General features: G+C 44.3%; 2 protein-coding genes across 4 annotated transcripts in view; one reads left to right on the forward strand and one right to left on the reverse strand.

Annotated features, from left to right (window-relative positions):
- LOC311239569 (epidermal growth factor receptor substrate 15-like 1) overlaps positions 1–19,305 on the forward strand; it is a 56,015-nt gene extending 36,710 nt beyond the window's left edge. Inside the window, exons 14-23 of one of the 3 annotated variants that reach the window (XM_084327925.1) lie at positions 1,987–2,148; positions 3,542–3,739; positions 5,445–5,609; positions 7,000–7,105; positions 8,142–8,299; positions 8,390–8,453; positions 10,073–10,155; positions 10,722–10,785; positions 13,118–13,290; positions 16,168–19,305. In XM_084327925.1, the coding sequence (XP_084184051.1) occupies positions 1,987–2,148; positions 3,542–3,739; positions 5,445–5,609; positions 7,000–7,105; positions 8,142–8,299; positions 8,390–8,453; positions 10,073–10,155; positions 10,722–10,785; positions 13,118–13,290; positions 16,168–16,314 (1,320 nt within the window). In that variant the 3' untranslated portion in view covers positions 16,315–19,305. The remainder of the gene's footprint in view (positions 1–1,986; positions 2,149–3,541; positions 3,740–5,444; positions 5,610–6,999; positions 7,106–8,141; positions 8,300–8,389; positions 8,454–10,072; positions 10,156–10,721; positions 10,786–13,117; positions 13,291–16,167) is intronic. The other 2 variants (XM_084327926.1, XM_084327927.1) reach the window with 2 other exon arrangements.
- A 152-nt stretch (positions 19,306–19,457) lies between these two features.
- Positions 19,458–22,145, reverse strand: LOC311239570 (Krueppel-like factor 2). The gene is made up of 3 exons (XM_084327928.1): positions 21,772–22,145; positions 20,668–21,658; positions 19,458–20,314 (listed from the first exon to the last, which is right to left on the reverse strand). The coding sequence occupies exons 1-3, from the start codon at positions 21,841–21,843 to the stop codon at positions 20,139–20,141; spliced, it is 1,239 nt and encodes a 412-aa protein (XP_084184054.1). The 5' UTR covers positions 21,844–22,145; the 3' UTR covers positions 19,458–20,138.
- Between the last annotated feature and the right edge of the window lie 4,307 nt (positions 22,146–26,452).

Below are 26,452 nucleotides of genomic sequence, written 5' to 3' on the forward strand. Positions count from 1 at the left end.
ACATGCAGAAAGACCTGGACAGGTTATAATGTGATACTGGTCCTTCAGGATACTGGTCCTTCAGGACATGCAGAAAGACCTGGACAGGTTATAATGTGATACTGGTCCTCCAGGACATGCAGAAAGACCTGGACAGGTTATAATGTGATACTGGTCCTTCAGGACATGCAGAAAGACCTGGACAGGTTATAATGTGATACTGGTCCTCCAGGACATGCAGAAAGACCTGGACAGGTTATAATGTGATACTGGTCCTTCAGGACATGCAGAAAGACCTGGACAGGTTATAATGTGATACTGGTCCCCCAGGACATGCAGAAAGACCTGGACGGGTTATAATGTGATACTGGTCCTTCAGGACATGCAGAAAGACCTGGACAGGTTATAATGTGATACTGGTCCTTCAGGACATGCAGAAAGACCTGGGCCCTCATTCATCAACGTGGACGTAGAACATGTTCTATTTCCACACGTAAGCACAGAATGTAGAATCAGTGTACGCACAGGAAAATCGGGATTCACCACACGTGCGTACGCAGGTTCTACGCACACCTGTCATGATGAATATGACTTTGATCCTACGTTTGAGCTCGTGCACTGTTTTAAGTATTTGCATACCAGAACCGCCCCGATTAACCATATACGGTAATGGTATACCCCCATGAAATGTGGAAAAATGGACTAAGCCGAGGGAAGCGTGTTATGAGAACGGTGATGTCGGATATGATATCTATTAACCATTGCTGCCTGGGCAGCGCAAACACTAATAAAGACCGCGCTGGAATATGACTGCCTTTTCCCGTGTTGTTTGATTAATACCCAGGGATTAAAGTTCTCCTCAATTTTATTCCAAATCGCGATGGATCTTCCGTCAATTTTCTACCTGCTGCATATGATTTCTAGAGGCATACTACAATCTATTTTGATGTCAGTATTGGGTAGCCTATATAAACAATAATACGAGAGCATATACAAGAACAATGAATCTCACTGCATGTATGATGTAGCCTGCCTTTCAATACATGAACTTGAATTCCATCATGTTTGTGTGCGGGACTCACAAGGCTGTTGTCACAATGGGTGGTACCGGTACAGTAATAATAACAGTCCACACAATATCACGATGGACCATGCCATAGCCTATGTTCTATTAGGACATGATCTGTGACGACAAATGTTCTAGAATGTTTGATTAAGATATCATACTCTGACAGCATGCCTATGATCAACAAAAACGCGAACTTGAATCCCATCATATACATAGTCTGTCCACTATCTGGTGTCATTGCAATGCGTTTTCTATTCTTTCTTATGCAGTAAAAAGGGGGAAGAACACTATATCGTGGGTGTTCATATGACTCTGCTTACAGCTTCGAAACTCCACTTGTTTCGTTTAGCGTAAAGCCTTTTAAATATAATCAAAACGTTCCCGTGTTTCTGCGGTCTGTGCGCAAAATAATAACGAGTTGAGATACGCGGAGCGCAGTCAGTCAGTAGCCTACACCCCGTATATTCCGATAACGCTATATAAACCATGCTGCATTCATTCTGAGAGAAAGATCTATTATTCCAAATGCTATTTATAGGGTTTTGACCATAATTACACTACTGTTGCTATTTTACAATGAACTATAATGAATTACGGTTCATACAGAAGTTCTAGTAGGCTACTGACTGACTGCGCTCCGCCAGTGTTGAAACTAATGCACAGAAGCTCATTTCCTTGTTGTAATAATATATTCTACCACTGGGCGTCAGCTAAGTGTGCTCAGAGCTGTGCGTAGACATAAGCACAAAGTCAAGTTCAAGTTGAAATTGATGAATCCCACTCTTTGCTTAGAAATGATCGTACGCACAGGGTAAGCACAAATCTGTGCGTAAGACACGTTGATGAATGAGGGCCCTGGACCGGTTATAATGTGATACTGGTCCTCCAGGACATGCAGAAAGACATGGACAGGTTATAATGTGATACTGGTCCTTCAGGACATGCAGAAAGACCTGGACAGGGAGAGCCACAGTCTGCAGGAGCTGGAGTCCCAGAAGCAGGATGCCCAGGCGCGCCTGGAGGAGATGGACCAGCAGCGCTCCAAGCTGGAAGGCATGCTCGGCGACATCAAGCAGAAGTGCCAGGACGAGTCCCAGATGGTCAGTAAGACCCGTCCCCGTTATTCATCCCAGCACCTCTCACTGCTTTCCAGGGACTTGATTTTAAAGATGCAATATGGAGAGAAAAATAAATTTACAATTTGGGGGATGTTATGTTCTTGGACTAAATTGACTTGTAGATGGAAATTAGGTGTGCCCTGTTTTAATCCAGTGTGTACACATTATGTAAACAAACTTTAAACAGCCTTAACTCGATCAGTGCCAGACCCGAGGAAAGTCGGGTTAACTCACCAACCGTTCAGCGCCAGACCCGAGTATAGTCGGGTTTTCATCGTTATTTCTTTTATTCGATATTTTTATTAATGTCTCTCACACGGACCTCTGGGTTACCATAGGGAACCACTCTGAGATCGCTAGAGTGCAATACCGGCCGCATCCAGGTAGGTGGCAGTATCGCCCACCCTTCTAAACCTTTTTTCATACCCGGTGTTACATTCAAATGTCTCCGGGCACAGTTTTCTTGGTCAGGCGAGTCTAGCGGTTCACTCGATGGCATTGAAACATGTCCAATGCCCCCAATGCATGTGTTGTGGTGGATTATGTTGGCGACACGATGGACACCAATACTGTAAATCGTGATCAGACAATTGGAATATTCCTTTTGGGGTACCTCCTAGTGAAGGTAAGGACTATATGACATCAATCCTGCTTTGATCCAACCATGATTTCACCTCGATCGCAATGTGTAACGTACTCCAGAATGTATGCCGTTGGTGACGATCAAAGCATCAAAAAACTACCCCCCCCCCTTTCATGCATTCATGATGAAACATAATACCTATTATATAAATTTGATTTGGAAATAGTAGCGTGTCCAGGCGAGCAACGCCAACGATTTTAGTAAGATGCACGTATTCCTCCATAGCACCGTTTTATGGAATTAGCCAGGATCACTCTGAAACTATACTTATATTCACCACGGTATAACACGCGAACGTATACATGAACATTTTTATTCTTTTTCACATATTGAACGATGGATAGTTGATGTCAAATGAGCCATAGTATTGTATCCATAGCTATAGAATATAGATATAGCACTGCAAACACCGCCACGTATTCCTATCTCTTAGAGCGGTGGCGTAGGACCAAATATGCTCTAGGCCTGCGGCGCTGAATGAGTTAAAGGTCACGTAAACATCTGATATTCTATCATAACCCCGGTTGTATACAGTAAATATTCTAAAACAACAATCCTCATCTCCCTCGTTCTCGTTTCATGTTCGTCCCACTAACTGAGCTGTTACCGGTATTCATCCGTACTCTCACCTCCCCTTCTCTCTCCTCCACCTGTCTGCTCTCTCTCTCTCTCTCTCTCTCGCCTCTCCTCTCCTCTCCTCTTCTCTCTCTCTCTCTCTCTCTCTCTCTCCAGATCTCCTCCCTGCAGAGCCAGATCCACTCCCAGGAGTCGGACCTCTTGAGCCAGGAGGACGAGCTGAGCAGGACCAAGTCGGACCTGGGCCGTCTGCATCAGGAGGAGGCCCAGCTGGAGCAGAACCTGCTGGCCGGCCGCGTCCAGCTGGACAGCATCGTCAAGTCCCTCAAGGCCACCCAGGACGAGATCAACCAGGTCAGTACACTATAGGGGATTGGGTGGGGGGGGGGGGCATTTACGGGGGCCAGTTCCGAATTGCAGCCTCCCGTAGGTGCTCTTTGCGGGCGGTAGCATCTATCTATCTACACGTTGGGTTGTGGTGGCCATTAGTGGCCATGTGGTAGGGTGTGTAGCATCGGCATTGTCAATACCAAGTTGGCAATGCTGTTTGGGGGCCGTTATGGGCAACATAATACATTTGTAGTGTGTAGTTCCATAGTATTTATAGGGATGATAGACTGGCATGAGAGTGGGTTTCTTCATTGAGTATCTTGTGTTTTATATTATAAATTCACTGCAAAATATAATCACCCAGGATGAGATTAACCAGGTCAGTACGCTATACTGTAAAAAAAATAAACAAAACTAAAAAAACAAGGATGAGATTAACCAGGTCAGTACAATACACTGTAAAAATAAGGTCTCCATTTTAACACATACTTGCTCTAAAACAAGTAACTATCTTGAAACAAAAGGGGTAGTCTTTCTAGTTTCTACCTACAGCATCTCAAACCGAGGGAAGCAATAGTTGTGATTGGAGGATCAAGAAAAGAGGGCAGGAAGGGGCGGTCAGGTGGCGTAGCGGAGATTGTGCTTGTCACCAACGCAGGAGACGCTGGGTTCGAGCCCAGCTCTCGGCGTTGCTACCAGCTTGGCTGACCGTTCACACTAATACAATTGGCAGTATTAGGGGGTGGGAAAGCTGGCGGGTGGGAATCTGGCGTTGTGGACAGCGACGCCTACAGGTCAGGTCTCGGCGCTTGCTAAGCGGGGCAGGACTTGGTGGAGATAGCGTGCCCTCCCACGCGTTACACTCCACCAATGAGAGTCCTCGCTGCCACTGGCTTGACGGTGCACGTCTCGGAGGAAGCGTGCGTTCGACATCAGGACACCCTTGTAACGACTCGTGGGAGAACATGCGTACAACAACCAGGTAGGGGAGGGGGGGAATTGGCACAACGACTAAATTGGGACGGGGAGAAAATCAGAGAAAAATAGGAGAAAGAGAAGGTTAAAAAAAAAGAAAAGAGGGCAGGGTAAATAAATTATTTAAATTATCTTTTTTGCTTACAGATTTGCTAACTTAATTAATGCACGATTGAAATGTCCTGATCACATGGTGATAGTTAGTGTACAGATGGACCAATAGAAGGTTGCATAAGGATGTGCTGGTTTTTATTAGTGTTTTTGTATTAAATGTAGGAACAAATATGTCTAGTTTTGTTGATTAGGTGTAAGGTCTGTTTTTAATGATGTACACTGTTCACTCTGGTGTCTCAGCGGGTTGTGTTGTACACCGTGCACTAGTGAAGTCGTGAGTTTAAACCCTTTTCCTCTGAAATAGTAGACCTGGTAACAATATAACGGAATGTCATCATGCCTCGTCCTCCAGTGTCTTCTCGGTTTGTAGGCCTGTAGTAAGCTGTCTCAGATCCAGTGTCTTCTCTGTTTGTAGGCCCGTAGTAAGCCGTCTCAGATCCAATGTCTTCTCTGTTTGTAGGCCCGTAGTAAGCTGTCTCAGATCCAGTGTCTTCTCTGTTTGTAGGCCCGTAGTAAGCTGTCTCAGATCCAGTGTCTTCTCTGTTTGTAGGCCTGTAGTAAGCTGTCTCAGATCCAGTGTCTTCTCTGTTTGTAGGCCCGTAGTAAGCTGTCTCAGATCCAGTGTCTTCTCTGTTTGTAGGCCCGTAGTAAGCTGTCTCAGATCCAGGACAGCCAACAGGAGGTGACGAAGAACATCGAGCAATACAACAGTGCTCTGAACGGAACCAACGGTGGCAGCATGACCAACCTGGCCGACATGGGAGAAGGGTTCTCTGAGAAGGAGAACGGGGGCTTCGGAGCCATGGTGAGGAGTGGAGTACTGTATGTAGTGTAGGTACTATATGTACTGTATGTACTGTAGGTACTGTATACTGTAGGTAGTACTGTATGTAGTGTAGGTAATATATGTACTGTAGGTAGTGTATGTACTGTAGGTACTATATGTACTGTAGGTACTGTATGTAGTGTAGGTACTATATGTACTGTAGGTAGTGTAGGTACTATATGTAGTGTATGTAGTATATGTACTATATGTAGTGTAGGTACTATGTACTATATGTACTGTATGTAGTGTAGGTACTATATGTACTGTATGTAGTGTAGGTACTATATGTACTGTAGGTAGTGTAGGTACTGTATGTAGTGTATGTACTGTAGGTACTGTATGTACTGTATGTAGTGTAGGTACTGTATGTACTGTAGGTAGTGTAGTGTACCTAGGTAGTGTATGTACTGTAGGTACTATATGTACTGTAGGTAGTGTAGGTACTATATGTACTGTAGGTAGTGTATATACTGTAGGTACTGTATGTAGTGTAGGTACTATATGTACTGTAGGTAGTGTATGTACTGTAGGTACTATATGTACTGTAGGTAGTGTATATACTGTAGGTACTGTATGTAGTGTAGGTACTATATGTACTGTAGGTAGTGTATGTACTGTAGGTACTATATGTACTGTAGGTAGTGTAGGTACTATATGTACTGTATGTACTGTAGGTAGTGTATGTACTGTAGGTACTATATGTACTGTAGGTAGTGTAGGTACTATAGGTACTGTATGTACTGTAGGTAGTGTATGTACTGTATGTAGTGTAGGTACTATATGTACTGTAGGTAGTGTATGTACTGTAGGTACTATATGTACTGTAGGTAGTGTAGGTACTATATGTACTGTAGGTACTGTATGTACTGTAGGTAGTGTATGTACTGTATGTAGTGTAGGTACTATATGTACTGTAGGTAGTGTAGGTACTATATGTACTGTATGTACTATATGTACTGTAAGTACTATATGTACTATATGTAGTGTAGGTAGTGTATGTACTGTAGGTACTGTATGTAGTGTGTAGTGTATGTACTGTATGTAGTGTATGTACTGTAGGTAGTGTATGAGCTGTAGGTACTATATGAATGCCTCGCATTGTTTTGATGGAGCTTAGTCACTCACAACTAAGAATTAGTTTTTCCATTTTTTTAATGGAACACGTGAGAATTTTAATTAAAGTGCAGTCGCCAGTGCAGTGTTGCTATGTTTGTTTTTTTTTGCTAGTATCGTCATGAAATTGGTATTCAACTTTGCTCTAAGTAAAAAGGTCTTAAAAAGTCTTCAATTTAACTTGCAGATTTGATTACAGCAATGTTAGAGAAATAAAGGTCATTCCACTTAGATGACATTTGACCTTGTTTTTCAGGAGAGTTCCCTTAAGTCCAGGATAGCCATGTTCAGCAGTGCTAAGGAGTCTCCACCCCCGGACCCCTTCCAGACAGAGGACCCATTCAAATCAGACCCCTTCAAAGGTTAGAACGGTTTCTTGCGTGTACTATAATATGGACTGTGCCATTTTTAAAGGTGCACTGTGCAATTACATTTTACATTTAGCTGACGCTTTTCCCCTAAGCGACTTATTTTCCGCCATCGACTAAAAACTCACCTCTTCAAACAATATCTAAAAACAAGATTATAATAAATAAATAACCTTCTTACTGTCTTTTACTATTATGTACCTTACTACTATGCTACTATACTTATACTACTACTTATATTGTCTATACTACTATGCACTCGGACTGTTACACTCAAGTTCGACACTATTTGACGAACAATGCCACTGACCCTTAGCTGCCAGAGATGTACCCTTCCTGCTGACTTGTTGTTCACAATCTGTAAGTCACTTTGGATAAAAGCGTCAGCTAAATTAATGTAATGTAAATGTAAGTCAGCAGGAAGGGTACAACTCTGGCAGCTGAGGGTAAGTGACGTTGTTTGTCGAACTTGAGTGCTACACTCTTGAGTCCATAGTAGTATAGACATATTAGTATAGTAGGTAGTAATATGTGCAAGGTAGATTCCTTAGTAGCAAAGTACATGATAGTAAAAGACAGTATGAAGGTTAGTAGTTTTTTCTTTTTAGCTTTTTTTAAGGGGATTTTTTTTGTGCAGAGTTTGGTTTTCAAAACACATTTACGATACATTGCATTCTTAGAATTATTCTGTCGTATCGAAACGAAATAACTTTGAGACACTGTGCCGAATGTTTGTAATCAAAGCAGTAGGCCCTTGGCTTTGTGAACAACAGTGAAACGGTGACTTCTCCGGTTGGAACAAGAAGAACCTCTGAGGAACAGTTTGTTTGACACACGAATACTTCCTTTTGTTCGCTCCTACTACGACGTAGTTGGCCTTTTAACAACGCTGAAATATGTCTCGACAAGTCATGCGGTGAGTTGAAATGGTTATTGTAGTAAAAGGGGCTCACAATGGAGACGGACACGCCTGGCGGTCCGGACCCAGCCGAGCCAGTTGCTCTAACCGTGCCGGCTTGTCCTCCTCCAGATCCATTCGGAGGAGATCCTTTCAAAAACACTGACCCCTTCAAAGGCACCTCCTCCTCCTCCTCCTCCTCCTCAGACCACTTCTTCAAAAAGACAGACAAGTCTGACCTGTTTGGACCCTCTGACCCCTTCGGTAGAAAACCCAACCCCCCGTCCAAGGTAATGGCGTTATTCACCTGCGTCTGCAAACCCGAGGTGTGTTTTAAATGTATTCGTGGTTAATTGTTTGAATTGCTTTGTTTGTCTCAGCCTGGCGCGTTTGGCAGCGATGATCCTTTCCCATCCAGCAGCCCTGCTAAACCAAAAGACCCAGGTACTTGATGGAGGATGTGGCGTCGGGTTACAGTTGCTGTTATCACGGCCTTTAGTATAACATTTGTAGTTTTTGGCACATTTGACAAGATATTATCCCAACATGGATTGGTGAATGATCAGCTACCAGTGTTGTCTCTCTCTGTTCATCTGTAATGATGCCACTTGCTTTTATTCTTCTTCAGTCAGTTAGTCTAAAAATGATATATATGAGATACTTTGGTTTGTTTGTCTCTCAATTTATCTCTAAGTCTGTTAGTCTAAATTTTTTATTTCTAATAGTACCATATATATATAACGGACACAAATAAGTGTCTCGTATCTCAATGTGCCTTTATATTTATATACATACATACTGTACACACACACATACTTTGGTTTGTTTGTGTTTCATCCTTGGCGTTTCCAAAGAGCATGTTTCCAATTATTGATAAAGAGAGCTGGAAAATGAGTGGATGGTCGCAGGGAAGAAAAGAAAACGAAAAAAGATTCCAGGAACAACTACTGTAATACAGGATGTTGACGATGCATGGAGTCGAGGCAACAGCGGGGGAAATATGGAAAATGCAAAGGTGCTGGAGTGAAATAACACGTCCACGCTTCGTCACGCGGCAGGCGCTCTGGACTCGTACGCCTCGCGTGTGAGATTCACATCAGGAATTAGCTGAGCGGAGGAGGCGCTTCTGACTTGTGCAACTCCACTCAAAAGAGCCTCTCATTCTTTGGCACCTCGGGTGACGCGCGTTGCATTTAGATTTTATTTTGGGGGAGGGGGTGCATTAGTGGCAAACAATTTTTACTCACTGCTGCTTCACATTTTCCTGTGGTTGAGGTCTATTTATAGTCTACTACCTACGCATTTAACTGCTGGCCAACTAAAAATACCCCCCCTCCTACCCTGGAAAAACAGGAGGCCAGCTGGAGCCAAGCATAACAGAAACTCTGTGACTGTGGGTCCCGCTGTACTAGAATACACTGCCACCGCTTCTCTTAACCAGTTCACTCCTGCGCCCTGTCCCTCCTTTAATATCCACTGCCGTCCAGCGCGTGGGGGCTTCATTCGGGGGGAGGAAGTTGTTTTAAGTGAGGGGGGCTGCCGCCAAGCCTACGCGCACTCTCGCTGTCCCGCACACCTTCGGGGGGGGAACACAGGGGTGACTGTGGAGCCCACGGCGGAGTCGTTTCAAAACACTGCGTGGTGCGCATGAATGTGGGCCTTCATGGCCCTGTGTGCTCACAACAAACCCTGTTACAATAGTTTGTTTTTTTCTCTCGCCGTACCCTTCTGCGGCTCGGCGGTTTATTTGTTAAGAGGCACAATGTTTGAAAACAACCCCCCCCCCCCGCGCGCCCCACAGCGCCGCTTTTGACGGCAGTCCGACTTAAGGCCTTTAATTAGTTAATCAGATGCATACGTCAGGTTAAACAAATGTCATGGAAAAATTTGCCACACAGCCCCCATGCTCTGAAAATAGTCGTCCAGGCCCCTTTCGGAATAAGCAAGATACAGAGATGATTTAAATACGCGGTCGGGGCTGCACTTTATTATATTCCCGGGGCCTTTTCCACGGAACGTATTCCAATGTTCCGACCGTTTGTCTCCCTGTCACTCTGTCCTAGATGTCTTCGGGACAATGGACCCCTTTGGTAGCAACTCTTTTGGGAGCAAGGGTGGATTTGCAGACTTTGGTCAGATGTCAAAGGTAAGCTCCAGAGGCTCATTGGGGCCATGAGTTACATGTGCCATTAAGCACATTTCCCCCTCTCTGGTCGTAGAAGGCCTGTGCTGTTACTTAAAGGAACACGCCGGCGTTACCATCTTCTCCAGAGTCGGATAAGAACATGTATACGGATTTCATCTCTGTGCGTTCAGTGGAAAGCTATCCGGCTGCATGCTTGCCTAGCTTAGCACGAATGAATGGAAGCAGATGCGGACCACTAGCCTAGCTTAAAACTCGGGGACAGGTGTTTTTGGCCGACACCTAAGCTAGTGGTTCGTATTCGCTTCCACCCATTCGTGCTAAGCTAGGCTAGCTTGCAGCCGGATAGTTTTGATGCTGAACGCACGGAGAGGAAGTTAGTGTCTCTCTTCTTCTCTGACTCTGGAGAAGGCTGTAAGTATGTTTCCCATAATGTTGATGTGTCCCTTTTAGCTCCCATTGTAAATGATCTCTGCTCAGTCCCCCCCCCCCCCCCCCATTCATACAGTACCAGGAGTTTTCATCTTGACTGGGTGTTTGTATTTGTCTTTATGTTAATATTTGAACAGAAGCAGGACAACCCTATGCTACCACCAAAGAAGAATGTGCCAAACCGACCTGCACCTCCCTATGGTAAGGCCTGACAGTGTGTGTGTGTGTGCGTGCTGAGTGTGCTTGTTATGTAAGTCGAATTTTGCTTTTTAAACCGTCTAAATTAGTCCAAATGAATCGGTTAACGGGTCAATCGGGTCGACATTAATGCTTCTGTGTTGTTTGTTCAACAATTAGCTCGTTCCGTTAAAGACTTTGACCCAGTTGGAGAACGTCTGTGTCGACCATGGCGTTAATCCCAGTGGCCATTTTGAAACGGAACAGACATTTTATAGTGATATTATGCAACACGTTGTTTATTGGGGGGGATCTCGGGGCACTTTTCATGGTCTCAGCCTTTCGGAGGGAAACGCCATGGCAACCGCTCAGCTGTGTCAGCGCTTTTCGGGGGAGTGCTCCTCGTTTGTGGTCGTATTCGGTCGTATTATTAGAGTAGTGTATGGTGCGGTGCCTCGCCAGCGTGGGTAGAGAAGAAGACAATAAGCACGTCTGTTTCTTTCCACCTTGTTCTCCGGCAACGGTGGCTGAGAACTCAAAAGTCGCTGATTCTTTTGAAGTGGTAAACAGGAAGGTGTTGGGTCCAGATAAGGAGGCGTTGTGGGTGAAGTAGCGTGGGCCCTGCCGTGTGTTTACTAGGACATTCTGTCAGGTACGCTCCGGTCCCCCCGACCAACAACAACAAGTCACATCAATCGGCTGGAGAGCGAGAGCCTCTTGTCGCTCTGCGGCAGTACTGTGTGTGTGTTGGGGCTGCGCGCTCTCGCTCTCTCTCCCACACGCCTGGTGCCCTTCCTGCTGTGACCTCTCAGGCTAGTCCTCCAGCGGGAGCCACAGTGTGGGAGGTCACTGATGAGAAGAAGAAGAAAAAGATTACTTTATTGTCAAAGGTACTAAAAATAATACGGTTCGGTGCCTTGCTCAAGGATGGTGGTGGGCACCGTAGATGTAATACCAGCCACTCTTCAGTCACCAGCTCATAGCTGGAATACACCCTCCTGTCAGCGGCGGGGATCGAACCGGCGACCTTTCGGTTACTGGACCTCTAGGACATCCTGCCTCCCCAGAGATCGTGCACTTCCTGGGTGCACCACCGCGTGGGGGAGGAGTGGCCGGCAGCAGGACCAGGTGCCCTCTGACCTGCCAACTGGCCCCACGGAGGACACTCCCTACCACGCATCATAGTGAGAAGCCCACTGCACTGTTGATCTGTTCACATGGGTCTCTCTCTCTCTCTCTCTCTCTCTCTGTCTCTGTCTCTGTCTCTGTCTCTGTCTCTGTCTCTGTCTCTCTCTCTCTCTCTCTCTCTCTCTCTCTCTCTCTTGATGTCCCTTATTAGGGACAAAGTCAGCAGTACAACTTTGTGTCTCTGTCTCTCTCTGTCTCTTTCTGTCTCTCATTCTCTCTGTCTCTCTCTCTCTCTCTCTCTCTCTTGATGTCCCTTATTAGCGACAAAGTCAGCAGTACAACTTTGTGGGGGCGACAGTGGCTCAGGAGGTAGAGCGGTCGTCTGGCAATTAGAAGGTTCCCGGCTCGATTCCGACCTCCTCATGGCCCAGTGTGTCAAAGTGTCCTTGAGCAAGACACTTAACCCCCTAACTGCTCCTGATGAGCAGGTTGGCACCTTGCACGGTCGCCTCCGCCGTCGGTGTGTGAGTGAACGGGTGAATGTGAGGCATAAGTTCTCGAGCGCTTTGGATAAAAGCTGCTATATAAATACAGTCCATTTCCCATTTAAGTTCAGCTGATCACTGGAGTGCGGTCAATTGCCTGGGATTAGGTTACATAACTGCCTGAGAGGGTAAAACGCTAAAATAATTTATTAGAGGGTTATTTTAGGACGGCACTAGAGAGAGAATAGCTTAAGCTGCGCCACTGTTTGAAGTACCAACAGTGGACAACGAGGCTCTTTGTGTGCCAGAAGCCCTCCTAGATTAGCCTGTTTTTTGTTTTGTTTTTTTACACACAATGTTCCTTTAAATTAGAGACACAAATCGTTGTGGTTAAGATCATATTACTGTCATCATCAACCGATATGCAACAGACAAATGTGTGGTGTGGAGGAGGGCGGCACCCCTTGTGATATTATGTGTCATTTGCAGTGCTGAGGGAAAGATGACAGCGCGGTCGTTAAGCCCGTCGGTAGATTTCACTAGCGCTGCAGTTAACACCTCTACGCCACATGCTCAAAGCTCTTGGCTTCCTCTGCCAGACTGAGTAACACAGTATCCCACTTCCCTCACCGATTTGATTTAGACCTTTATCCAACGCACGTATCGTTCTTCGTGTTCCAGTGGGGAACCTGTCATGTCATTAGGAATGTTTATGAAAAACTGTCCTCCTCTGAACCTTCCAGGTAAGGCTTCTCCCGTAGGTACGCTCGCTTTGGCGGACGGTCCGAGGGAGCCGCTCCGGGGCGTCACCTCCTCTCAAAGTGAAAGGTCCTTCGGGGAAGCGGCTAGCGGATCACGCCCTTTTGTTACCGAAGCCTCTAAAGACGCTTCGGAGGGTTTCGCTGATTTTGGCTCTGTAAGTGTAGCTCCTTTCTACTCTTGTGTCTGGTCCAAGCGTCGCCGTCTTGCTTTTACGCCACCCATCTCACCATGTCGCTCTTGAGGGGTTCCTGCGGCCGGACGCCGCGGCCCGGGGACCGCCGGCTTCGGCTCCTTGCCGCCGGGCCTCATTCTGTCGGCTTCCTGTCATGTGGTCTGGATTTTATGAATCCGGCTAAAGGATTTGCCACCTTCTCTGGCTGTTGCATTCGCTGTGACTAATGACCGTTAAGAACTTCTGTTTTTTTTTTGTTTTTTCTGGGATATGTGTTTTTAAAATGCAGACCTGCTATGTTATGTGGACTTTCTTCTCTGGTCTTCTCTTGCCTCCATCAGCATGGCATTAGAGGGGCCTGCCTTGCTTGCTATCTTCTCTCAGCGTTAAGTCTCTTTGTCAGGAAGGAAAGATTTCGAGGAGTTCAATGTCAGGCCAGTGCATTATTGAACTTGTTGGGTCATGTAAACGTTATGAACGAGCTACAGACTTAAAGTTGCTCAGAGTTAAAACAGCCCTGTGCCGCAAAGCTACTGCGGTATGCGAGTCTAAAGTGTTTCAGTTCGAGTCTAAAGTGTTTCAGTTCGAGTCTAAAGTGTTTTAGTTTGAGTCTAAAGTGTTTCAGTTTGAGTCTAAAGTGTTTCAGTTCGAGTCTAAAGTGTTTTAGTTCGAGTCTAAAGTGTTTTAGTTCGAGTCTAAAGTGTTTCAGTTCGAGTCTTCTGCTTGCAAATCGTCCTGTATTAGTACCTAATGGCTGTTTCTCAACATTCAGGATGTTTTATGTAATTGCTTTCAGGCAGTGAGCTGCTGCATGGCAGCTTTGCTTTATGTGTGTTGTTTGACATTTGGTGCTAGCATGATGAGGGTTGGTAGCGGGATTCCTGCTCGATGTGTCTAGCTATATAAACGTGTCTTCTCTCCCAGGATCAGAGCTGGTCGAGGTAAGTCCTGTACAAGGGTGTTGTGGTCGAACTGAATCCTTTGCATGTAAAAAAAAAAAAAAACCTGTCTGCACTCTAAATTGAGTTCAGCACACTTGATTGGCGTGAGCACCTTTTTGTTCTTGATTTGAGATCTAATCGATCAGATTGATCTACACACCAAATCTGGAGGGGAATAATCTTCACCAGTATTTAATGGGACCGATATACTGTATCTCTGTTGTGAGAAGTATCAGTTATTTATTTACGTTACGGTGTATGGTAAGGCACCGTTCATACAGTATATCACATGGCATTGGTAGGGAAGTGTGGCGCCTTTTGGAATTCAGTGTCCCTTAAAGTGAATTCAGGATTTCTGGACATTAAGTTGTATGAAATACTTGCCAGTGGTGTAGTGGAAGCTATTAGCTCACAAGCAAAGCCGAGTCCATTCATAATCCAAACGTCCATTCAGAAACTTTGTATTATGAAATAAGACATTCTGCGATATCTGTGAATATTCCTATGCCTTGGTCTGTGTTCAGCTGACACTGTTGACGCAAAGCTAGTGCTCCGGTCATGCATCCACTCAACTCATAGAAAATACAGCATCAGGCTATTCTAAAAGTATTGAAACTTTAACAGCTGGGTATCGAGATACCTTTCTAGTATCTGTATCATGCAATACTAGTAAAGACATTTATTTTGACATTCTGATTTAAGAACTTTCTAAATAAAAGTGAATTTATCTGACTGCTTGTATTAATTGATGAAACAGTAGCCATGTGCAGTAATATAGATTATAAAATTGAGGATGTAATATATTATTGACCTGCATCAAGATGCATCGTAGAATCTAATCGAATCGTGGACAACTGAATCATAATCTAATCGTGAGGCCAGTGAAGATTCACAGCTCTAGAGCAAACCCGAAAGCAAACGGGGTCTCAAAACCAAAAGGGTTTTAATCCACACCACACAACATGCAGGCCAAAGGGTTCCCCGTTTCCACCACAACACCATAGTCCTGGCATTTCAGGTTCTGCTATCACTTTTTGTAGCCAGTGTATGACTAACGTGCTGGAGCCTGTTCACTGGTAACACGGCCCATCAGCTGTTTCCAAATGCTGGAAGACCGTGGTGGACTGTGGAGGTGGCCCACCGGTGCCTGGTTTTGGGTTTTTGGTTTTGTGATCCTGTTTCTGTCGTTTTGCTGCCCATCTAAAGCGTCCAGGTTCGCTCGGACCTGGGTCAGAACTCAGACCACGGGTCTCTGTAAGTAAACGGATGACCTTGCATCCACTACACTACTGGCAAGTATTTCATACAACGTAATGTCCAGAAATTCGAACTATCCCTTTAATCTCTTATATTCCCTTTTTTCTGACTTTCTTATGATTTGTTAGTGAAATTGCAGTGGCATGGGTTTATATTTCAATAATTTTACTTCAATATTAAATCAGCAATCCAAATATATATTTTTAATTAGGGTTGTGTGCATATTTGTGGAATTTCTACAGATTATTCGGATATATCCGATCAACATTTTAAAGATGAAATCAGTACTATTTTCACTGTATCATAGGGGAGTTACAGGGGGGGTTTGGAGAGGGTTGTTGATCTATACCACAACTATAGCTTCGCCATGTGCTCAGATTTCTGGCCTGTAATATTTGTTTTGGAAGGAAACCCAGCCGTGGCCAAGTATACACGATCCTCGTTCCAAACCATGGAAGATCTTACAAACGGCACCTTTTAATTTGATCTGAAACCATCTTCACCTCTCAACCATATTGATTTAGAAAAGGTTTTGAGACATCCTGTCTCTGTCCGGCGGTTTCCCTTTTTGTGATTGTCTGCACGATTCAGAAAGCAAACCTTTTCCAATGGGTTTTTTAAGTGTGTGTGTGTGTGTGTGTGTCCCCCCCCCCCCTGCTAGTTTGGAAGTGAGAGCCAGCAGCTGGAGTGGGCCAAGAGGGAGAGCGAGCGGGAGGAAGATGAGAGGCTGAGGAAGCTGCGTCTCCAGGAGCAGGAGGACTTGGAGCTGGCCATCGCCCTCAGCCAGGCTGACCTGCCCAGCGCTTGACTAGACATCCACCCCCTGGACCTGGATCTGGCCATCGCCCTCAGCCAGGCTGACCTGCCCTGCGCCTGACTAGACATCCACCCCCTCCCTCCTGATTGAAGCCCCAGTGACAGACTGTCCGGTGGCCCGTCGCCACCACCACCACCGATGCTACTGCAGCCCTCCTTACCACTCCTATATGGAGACTCCATATTAGGCTAACTTTGTTTAGACTCCAGTGCTTCCCAGCCACCTAGCAGCTACAATCAAGGACAATGCAGCGCCACTTGAGTCGAGCCTGGCTGCATCCTGTAGAACGTAGTGATTTAACGCAACACCAACCCCAGTTGGCTACTTGACGACAACCTAATATCTAGCTCTGTATCTAACCTTGGTCAGCTACCTTTTCTTTTTCTTAAGACTTTTTGTGTTGCAAGGAAATCGACATTTTAAGAATATTTTATTGTGTTTTATTATTTATATGCATTAAGCGATTCATCTGTGGTTCTTTTGAAGTATCTGTAAATGCACTGTATAAACTGTATCATAACCTTTACTTAAAAAAACATTCATATTGGAAGTCCAACCATGTAGCTAATCAGTCTATTGATTAGATAACCTTAATCAGCCTGTGACTGTGTGCTTCTGATTTCATGTGCATATCTTTGGTTGCCTTGAGAAACCCGTTAATGTAAATGGAGGTATTGACCTCAGAACCCCGTCCAATCGCAACCGTTGCTTCCGAGGGAATCTTCACATGTTGAGACGGCCGAGGGAAGCGACCGTCATGATTGGAGGATGGAGAAAAGAGGGTAGCGTTTGTGATGGGTTCAGTTGTTCCAGATTGGATTGACAGTTCATTGCCTTATGCACCCATCTTGAAACGGCCACCTGGAGCTATAGAACAGCCAGTTGTAGTACTGGAGCGTTTAACGGCATGTTTTTAAGATGTTGCTCGTAATTATTTGGAAGTGTTTTCCCCTCTATTTTTGACTACATTTCTTTGGCCTCTCACTATAATACTGGTTAAAGAGATGCAATAACTTTAGAATAATCAAAGTTGGGAAGAGAATTGTTATCAGAAAGCTGTTGATGGTGATGCTTTGGGGGGGGGGAGTTTCTCCATAACAATTGAACCCCTCTCCGTCAACATTCCCTGTTTTCCCGTCGGGAGTCGGAGTGAATGAGCTGGTACAATCTTGTGTTAAACCTTGTTTTGTTTATTAACAGTGGTTTGCTGTTTTTAAATGCTCTCGTGAGGTCATGGTAAATACTAATTGAAGTCTTCCTTCCTAGTGGATAAGCCAATGGGAGAGCTGTTACACCATCACCCGACGTGTGAAGCAGATCTGAGTCTTGTGAGCCCAATTAACATTAAGTTGCCTTGTTTCTATATTCCTCAGATGACTTGCACTCCTATACAATGTGTAGAAGGGATACTGTGTAAACCTTATTGTTTTTACTGATGCTGTTACACTTAAGTTCTGTCCTTTTACTCGTCACGTCGCTCTGTCTTTGTCGATACTCAGCCGGTGGTTGTATTTATTTGATTACATCTCACAACCTGGTTGGAGGATGCGGGTCAGATGCCTTATGATGCAGCATCCTTGTAATTGTACTGTTGTAACATTAATCAGGTTTGTTTTGTTTGGCACATAATGTATGTATATTCAGGGCTTTCTGTGTGCAGCTTTGTTCTTACAGCTCTGAGGTGAGATTGGTTCCTTTTTGAATGCATGGAAGCTGTACAGATGGAGATGTACAACTCACGACATCTGCCTTATTTATCCAGAACCAACATCCCACCCATTGAGATGTGATATTACATAATATGTATATGATTATATAAAAAAAAAATCATTTTAAAGTTTCAGACTTTCTCAACTGTAATAACTTTTAATATGATAATAAAAAAAAACATGTCATATTCCTGGATTACGGGGAGTCTCTCACATGAAATGCAAAAACATGGGATTGAGTTGTCGGTTACATGTCAGAATAAGAATACATTTGTATTTGCAAAATAAAGTATGTAAAAGTATTAAATAACATGGTAGACCTGTCTTACAGTAAAAAATACATTGCATCGTTTCACAATGCATAGTATAAGAAATCAAATGTAAAAATGTGTGTGAAGAGTTTGCAGTTTTGTCAAGTGCCTTAAGAGTTGTAAAACTTGATACGAGAGCAGAAAAAGTTAAATGAGTATTTTAGATTTGCATTTCTTCAGTAGTTATTTTTAGCCCAGCTCAAACTTCATCATTTCAAATTATGATGAATTCTAGCAAGATGCTGGGAACATGCCACACAGCTTTTTAACAGGCCATAGTCCCGCCTTAAATGGGACTATATTTAGTATATTTATATACCAAGTTTGAACACTTAACGTTTGTTATGTATGTCATGTGTGGAGTGTGTACACAGGACTGTATAAACTGGCACCACTTTTGATGGAAGCTGTGATTTTAATTGAGACATGCTTACGTTTTATAATAAGCTTAAACTGCTGGAACAAGAGTATTCTAGTCGGCTGTAAAACCAACCACATGTATATTCCACCAAATAACAGTTTGATAATACAAATAACATCCAGCCTCTTTCTTGTCACATTCCATCCAGCCCTGTCTGCAAACTTTGATGTATACGTTGCAGTGAGTGGCCGGCAACACCGTATAGACATAATATAATGCAGGACGCAAAATCTTTGGGACTGTGTAATTGTAGTATTAAGGTCCTTTGATGTCCAACTATAATTTCTACCCATCGGAAAGAGATCCTATGCGCTCCCTGACAAGGGCTGCTTTGCCCCTCTTGTCCAGACGTCTCCTAGCTCAGTCTGTAATTATGGAAGTGGAGTGTTTGTATTTATAGGCTAAAGCCCACAAGCGGCTGCCCTTCTCCCAGCTGGAAAACATCATTGTGTAAATGAAGTAGTCTTTAGATGGAGAGTGGGTATAGGATGGCATACTGTAGAACCCATTTAGTTCAATTGATTCTGACTGCCTGTTGGTCTACTCCATCTTATCTAGCTGTAGTGGGCAAAGTAGGTTAGTCCTATTGAGAGTGGGTGGATGTGGTCCGTTAGACGGTTTCTCATAAGGGAAGATGTTGGATGACTAAACACAAACGTGTCTTATTGCTGACATGAGAAGGACAAGGACGAGTTAAGTTTCAACGTTTTAATATTTACAATAAATACACCATTTACAGTATAAAATCCATGTACATATCTATATAAATTTAAGTAAAAAATAATGATACACAGGACATCAAGCCCTGATAGTGTACAATGGGGGCTGGACCCCAGCAGTTTGCAGTTACACTCGAGATACAGTTTTCATCCAAATGTAGAATGCAATCAAAAGAACACAGTTCAGGCCATTCAAACATTGAGGCAGTTTAAATAACAAAACATTGTCTTTGCACATACAGTATACTGTGGTAATAGTATGTGCATTTCACTCCCGTCGACATGAACTTGTCTTGGACTATTTTGGTGGCTTTGTAGTTCTGTCATAAAGAGTATTACAGTAGCACACAGTCATTTAAGGCACTTTTGTGTCAGACACAGCACTCCAGTTTTGTCAAGGAAGAGTAGTATACAGGGCCAGCCCCTTACTGGCCTGTTTGCCCTAAAACAAACAGCCAATAAAGCTTTTCTAAAGCTTTCCATATAACCAAAGTAGTACCAGCTACGTTATTTGAAAAATAATAACACTAAAACGTTTTCAATATATAAAAAAGACTTTGGTCATGATAGAACATTTTAAATTAAAAAGAAGTCAGAGAAATCAAAATACACATAATAGACCCCCCCCCCCCCCCAAGTCCTTCTGTAGGCTTCTTCACATGTGCCTCTTCATGTGGAGGGCCAGGTGGTCCGACCTGGAGAAGGCGCGCTCGCACAGGTGGCACTGGAAGGGACGGTGGCCAGTGTGTTTGCGGAAATGGCGGGTCAGCTCGTCGGAGCGAGCGAATTTCCATCCACAACCTTCCCAGCTGCAGTGGTATGGCTTCTCACCTGGTGGGCAAAGAATGGAAACATCGTCAAACTATGTTCAAGGTGGAAAACAAACACACACATGGATTCGACTGGTTGTTTATTATTATTAGGCCAGACGACTGTTACGCACGGTGCGTAATTGTGCGCAACTGTCCCCCATGGGCAATGCTAATGTTTATCATCATCAAAGGACTTTATCATCAAGTATTTTTTTTTATTGTGTTACTGTATGAAGCACAATATCAGGGGTTCATACAGAACCAATTAGCATTTCACGGTGTAATGTACATGTACTTTTTATGTGACAAATAAAACAAAACTTGAAACTTGAACATGCACATGAAGGTAAAAAAAAATATATAAACTCTTACCAGTGTGAGTTCGATGATGTGCCTTCAGATGGGAGCTCTTGGTGTACGTCTTGCCGCAGCCGGCGAAGGTGCAGGTGTGCGACGCCGTGCGCTTCCTCGGCCAGGTGCGCCGGCCTCTCTTGGGCTTGGAGTCCAGCAGGTCGAGCGGGGAGGACGGCGGGGTGAGCATCACCCTGTGCGCCCCTCCGGGCTGCAGGCCGAGCGCGTCTTCATACATGGTGCCAAACGGGTGCGCGCCCCCCTGATACGGCAGCTGCATGTGGGGAGGGTGGTGCGGGTATGCCGCCGCCGAGGGGTGATGATACTTCTGCGGGAAGCTCATGGAGTGGCACAGCGGCGCCTGGCACTCTGAGTTCCCCGGGTCGTCCCCCGGGCTCAGCGGTGGGGTCATGTTGCTCGCAGCGCGCGGGGAGATGGCGACGCGCGGCTGCTGCTGCTCGAAGGACATCATGGCGCACGACACCACGCTCCCCTCCTGCTTGATCTTGGCGGTGCAGCTCTGGGGCGCCATGCCCACCACCACCGGACCGTAGCTGTCCATAGAGGGCTCGATTTTGATGTTGTCTATAATGTCCTGTCTGGGAAACGGCGCGGCGTTGACGTAAAATCGGCCCTGAATGCTGCGCGCAATGCCGTAGCTGTGGCTGTCTCTGGTGTCTCCCTCGGAGCGCAGCAGCTCCGCCATGAGGCTGGTGGTGGTGTAGGGAGGCGGCGGGGAGCGGTGGTCGCCGCCGGACAGGTAGGAAGGCACCGCGCCGCTGCCCGCCGCGTACAGGTTGTTGGGATCAGAGCCCATGATATATTCCGCACCTGCCGCGCCGCTGTCCGAGCCGCCGCTGGTGTTGGCGAGAATAAAATCCAGATCCAAATAGTTACTCAGATCCTCGTCGTCCTTTTTGTTGCTGCTGTGATGACTGTTGTCCATGTTCTGTACCATTTCAAGCATGGAGCAGCTGGAGGAGATCGTCTTGTCCATCTCGATTTTCCACCTCTGCAAAGAAAATAAAGGGAGAATATTAGACATGATAAAAAATAACTGTTGAATCGCCATCAGATGAATGTTCTTCGTTCTAACTAAGGCGCACGGATATATTTTGTACTTACATTTTCCCAGGGTTTTTCTCTTTGGTTTGAGAAAGTCGAAAAGGATGGCAGCATCACTCCGGATAGGGCCATGGTCGTTTTTGGTGAAATAATAATTATTATTATTTCTTGTCAAAGTTGTGTGTGAGTCGGAGCTTCACAGCCGCATCTATCGTGCGCGTCTATCTTACTATTACTACTGTCGCGTCTCTCCACAGTTGCGCTTGAAAGACATGAACTTGTTTGAATGGTAGGAGGTCGACTCCCCCAACCTTTTATAACGATCTGAGCCGAGTCGAGCTGGACCAATTGTAGGGGCTCAGGAAACACGTTCAGGATGCTGGTAAATTTAGCTGTGTATAAAGCAAGTCCTCCTGGAGTGAGCTGGGCTTATGTGCTCTCGCTGCTCTGGGTCCAACTCCAGGCTTATTACCTATAAAGCCTGGGACCGCCCCCTCCACGGTGACGTCATCATAACTTCATAGACCGGCCCGCCCACCTGGGGGGGAGGCGAACTGTAAGTTGGAAAAAATTGCCAAGCAAGTACACACTCATCATAACATACACTACACACACTTACATAATATGCCAACAAGAGATATACGCGGCAGAATAGAAGGTACTTGATTGATTGATTGATTGATTGATTGATTGATTGATTGATTGATTGATTGATTTTTTTTTTTTTTTTTTATACTTTATTATTATTTAACAAATTGCAGAATGGGTACAGTATACAGTACAGCTCAATACACACAATTGTTAAGGGGATGCAGACCAGAGAAAGACTTTCGTCTTGTTTACATCAGGGTCCCCCATTTTCAATTCATCATAACATATATGACATACTACACGACATACAGATAGACAGTACTGCTACATCTATACATTTATGACATATCAGATTTACAAATACAGTACTGTTTGTGATACAAAAAGAGTCCAGAAAAGAGAGTATATACATTTGACGTATAAAACTGTACATTGGAGGAGGTTGGGTGGAATTTGTCTGACAAGGGGACAAAAAGAGGCAATATTCCTATATTTGTATTAATAATCATATTAAATAAAACGCGAAGATATTTTAGTTTCAGTCTTATACAACCTGCAGTCAAGAGTCACTGTGAGTATATATAGGACTGGAGCACAGACAGACAGCCTGCCATATATAATATAGAATACAATAGAATAGAAATACTTTATTAATCGCCGAGTGAAATTCAGCACCACAGATCGCTCACAATAAACATTTAGGTATAAGTAAAAAAAAAAATACACAGTCAAAGATATACATTCTAAAACATTCTAAAATATAGCAGTCCAAACATATATGGACAGGAAGATATGGATTTATACAGTCCGGTGCAAAAAAAAACTGCAGAGGTATGGAGCTACGGTTATCGGCAACAGTCTGCCAGTCTGCAATGACTAAACCAGATGTCTTTTTTGTTCAGTTGTATTAACACATGGGTTTCATTGACGTGAGAGATACCTGCCTCTGCCTGGTACCTCCTCATCCACTGGAGCAGTTCACCTGTTTGGCGCGTCTCGGCGCGGATCTCTCTGGAGTCATTATCATTAATGGAGGGGGATGCTATTGTCCCCGCGCAGCGGGCTTGTCCAAACAGGCGCCAGGTTGCTCTCAAACACTTTTCACGGCTTTCAACCCTTTCAGAGACCCGTGATGTAAACACGAATTAAGGTAACGTCCCGTTCAGATGCAAATGGCGGGGGACTGCGAGTCGATGGGGTCACATTTGCATCACATTCACGGGGACAGTTGTGCTTCTCTAATGGTCTTAGAACATGTTCATTTACTGCTGTTTTCACTTGAGAGATTCCTTCTGAAGAAATCCAGATTATAGGACCAAGGCTCCTGCGTTAATTACCTAAATGGTAATTCTCTTTGCCCCCCCCTCTCTCTCTCTCTCTCTCACTCTCTCTCATCTCTCTCTCTCTCTCTCTCTCTCTCTCTCTCTCTCTCTCTCTCTCTCTCTCTCTCTCTCTCTCTCCTCTCATCTCTCTCTCTCCTCTCTCTCTCTCTCTCTCTCTCTCTCTCCTCTGGAATAGATAACACACATTATCTACTTCTGTGACATCAAAAATGCAAAATAATCTCACCAGGTAATTTTCATCGCCCTCATTTCTAGTTATCAAACTTGTCTTTCGTAATTTTTCTTTTTAGCATTGCCTTTTATCAGAAGCCATTAGACTAATACTATCACAAATGATAATAGTTAATGATGTAAAAAAAAAAAAAAAAAAAAAATTAGGCTAATTACAAAGAGGCACTCAAATAATCGTAACCTGTTCCACACGATGTGAAAATCCGCATAAAAATACATACCTAAGTAAATGGAATATTGCTCCACTTCTACAAGGGCTATTTGGACCTCAGGAATGTATTCACAGTGTCAGAAATATTGTGTCTATTACTAGCTTGCTTAAATTGTGATGAAACAAAGGAGAATATGAATTATGATTTTTCTTTGCATCTTTGACAGTGAATAACACCATGATAATAATGACCAAACTTAAAAAAAACTGCCACTGACCTCATTCTGTACCCTCTTGAGATCATGTGTACAAAAAAATCTAAGGAAATTAATAAAGGGAAGATGATAAAACCGAAGGTTCTGTAGATACAGTACTGAATTCTCCCATCCGGACCAATGCAATTTGAAATATTATTATAGAATATAGAATAGATGCTTATACATTACCTTATTATAGCCAATTCGCACATTTATATATATATATATACATATATTATCTTTCAAATGCCCAAGTTCAATTTGGATTAGTATCACCAGGCGTGCATAAGAACAGATAATGATATCTACTGTAATCTAGTGTACTTTTTTATTTTCCCCACAGTGCAACCGTTTTGAAACTAATTTCAGATCTAATTGTTCCTACATGCTAACAATAGGGAGGAGAAACTAACTGCGTTTCAATATTTGTCAAAAACGTTACCTTTTGTGGCTTATCGCGAATAATAACAGTTATTGACATATTCATAATTCAACTCTGAACTTTGAACCCCCATAGAACTTGAAGGGAAATGTAGTTCGGAAAAATTCCAATGCTGGTCGACAGCCGTGCATGTCCTCTATGAAATGGCCGCAATTCCCATGGTTCATAATCTTTTTTTTCAAGCTTGGAATGGTGATCGAAAACGAAAACTTAAAATTAGCTTTAACACATTTAACCTATTGCTAAACTAACGTATTGATGATTCTACATGCTTTTGTGACATGTTAGTAATGTTAATACTTGAAAACGTTTGATTTTAAAATCGCTATTTGCATCACTCTGAAAAATATGGATCTATGATCATAATGTCATTTAGGGGTCGGTACCGACCCTGGGGGGTGGAACAGGTTGCAAGGTGAACTATAATTGGACTTGAAGATGTTCTTTGCCTCGCGATTGATGTGTTTTGGTCTCATGGCCAACTCGCTAAAATAAGAAGCTAAACAACGGGCGGCCTGACTCTGTTAAAATGGCGCGTGTGTGAAAAAGGTGGCCGGTCAGTGTGTGTGTGTGTGTGACGGACTCGACAAACACGCGAAACGACTGAGCTCAGCACCTCATCATCCTGACAGACTGATTCCTTCTCATCAAAGTGCCATGTCCCGCGCCAGCCCACTGGGTCAACAGTAGCTGTGGAGGTATACCATATCCTGAGCCTCGATCGCGCTCTTTGTCTTGCCACGAGGAACGTGCGTCACGCGGCAGCCGTCCAGAGGAAGTGTGCGTCTGACCGGCCAACGGGACCGCCGGGCCCCGATGACCGAACCTTGCGACCCTTGACCCCGATCCCCGGCCACTGGCTCCGCTCCTATAGTGACATTTCTCCTCCGCTACTAGTGAGAGTGAGTGTGATCTCACTTTGCACCACTTCCTCTCTCCACTATGAATCAGCTAACGTTCACGCTTTAGCCCTGGTAAAGACAGCTGTGGAGAGTCATTCCGAGTATGTGAATGTTTGCACACATACATACACATCTCCGTTTTTAATTGAAGAACTGCCCTGCAGAAACTAACTGCAGTAACTACAATTTCTTTCTAATTGAGTTACAAGTGAAACTGAACTTCTCAATATCTGTTTTATCTTGTGACATCGTTTCAGAGTTCCACCGTGCTCTGTTTTAGAGAAAAGGGGTGTAAAGAATGACAGTAACTATAAAATCACTGGATAGTCGAAGAACTTTAAAAGAGATGTTTCTCGTTTCACTGTTTGCACAGTTCCATATGAATTGAAAATGGGGGACCCTGATGGAAACAAGACAAACGTCTTTCTCAGTCTGCATCCCCTTAACAATTGTATGTATTGAGCCGTACTGTATTGTACCCATTCTGCAATCTGTTAAATAAAGTTTTCATTCATTCATTCAATCCTGCGGTTAGCTTCTGCAGGGCAGTGTAGTTACTGCGTTTAACTCCTGCAGGGCAGTATAGTTACTGCAGTTAGCTTCTGCAGGGCAGTATAGTTACTGCAGTTAGCTTCTGCAGGGCAGTATAGTTACTGCAGTTAGCTTCTGCAGGGCAAGTAGAGTTACTGTGGTTAGCTCCTGCAGGGCAGTAGAGTTACTGCAGTTAGCTCCTGCAGGGCAGTATAGTTACTGCAGTTAGCGTCTGCAGGGCAGTACAGTTACTGCAGTTAGCTCCTGCAGGGCAGTACAGTTACTGCAGTTAG

This window comes from Notolepis coatsorum, assembly GCF_963971535.1.
Source record: "Notolepis coatsorum genome assembly, chromosome: 13".
NCBI classification, from domain to species: Eukaryota; Metazoa; Chordata; class Actinopteri; order Aulopiformes; family Paralepididae; genus Notolepis; species Notolepis coatsorum.

What these genes read in the sequence shown, in the direction of transcription:
- LOC311239570 (XM_084327928.1), bottom strand. Translation starts at nt 21,843, where the DNA reads ATGGCCCTATCCGGAGTGATGCTGCCATCCTTTTCGACTTTCTCAAAC. An exon ending in GAGAAAAACCCTGGGAAAAT is followed by an intron (nt 21,659 to 21,771) that starts GTAAGTACAAAA and finishes TTTTCTTTGCAG; the next exon opens with AGGTGGAAAATCGAGATGGA. An exon ending in ACATCATCGAACTCACACTG is followed by an intron (nt 20,315 to 20,667) that starts GTAAGAGTTTAT and finishes TTTGCCCACCAG; the next exon opens with GTGAGAAGCCATACCACTGC.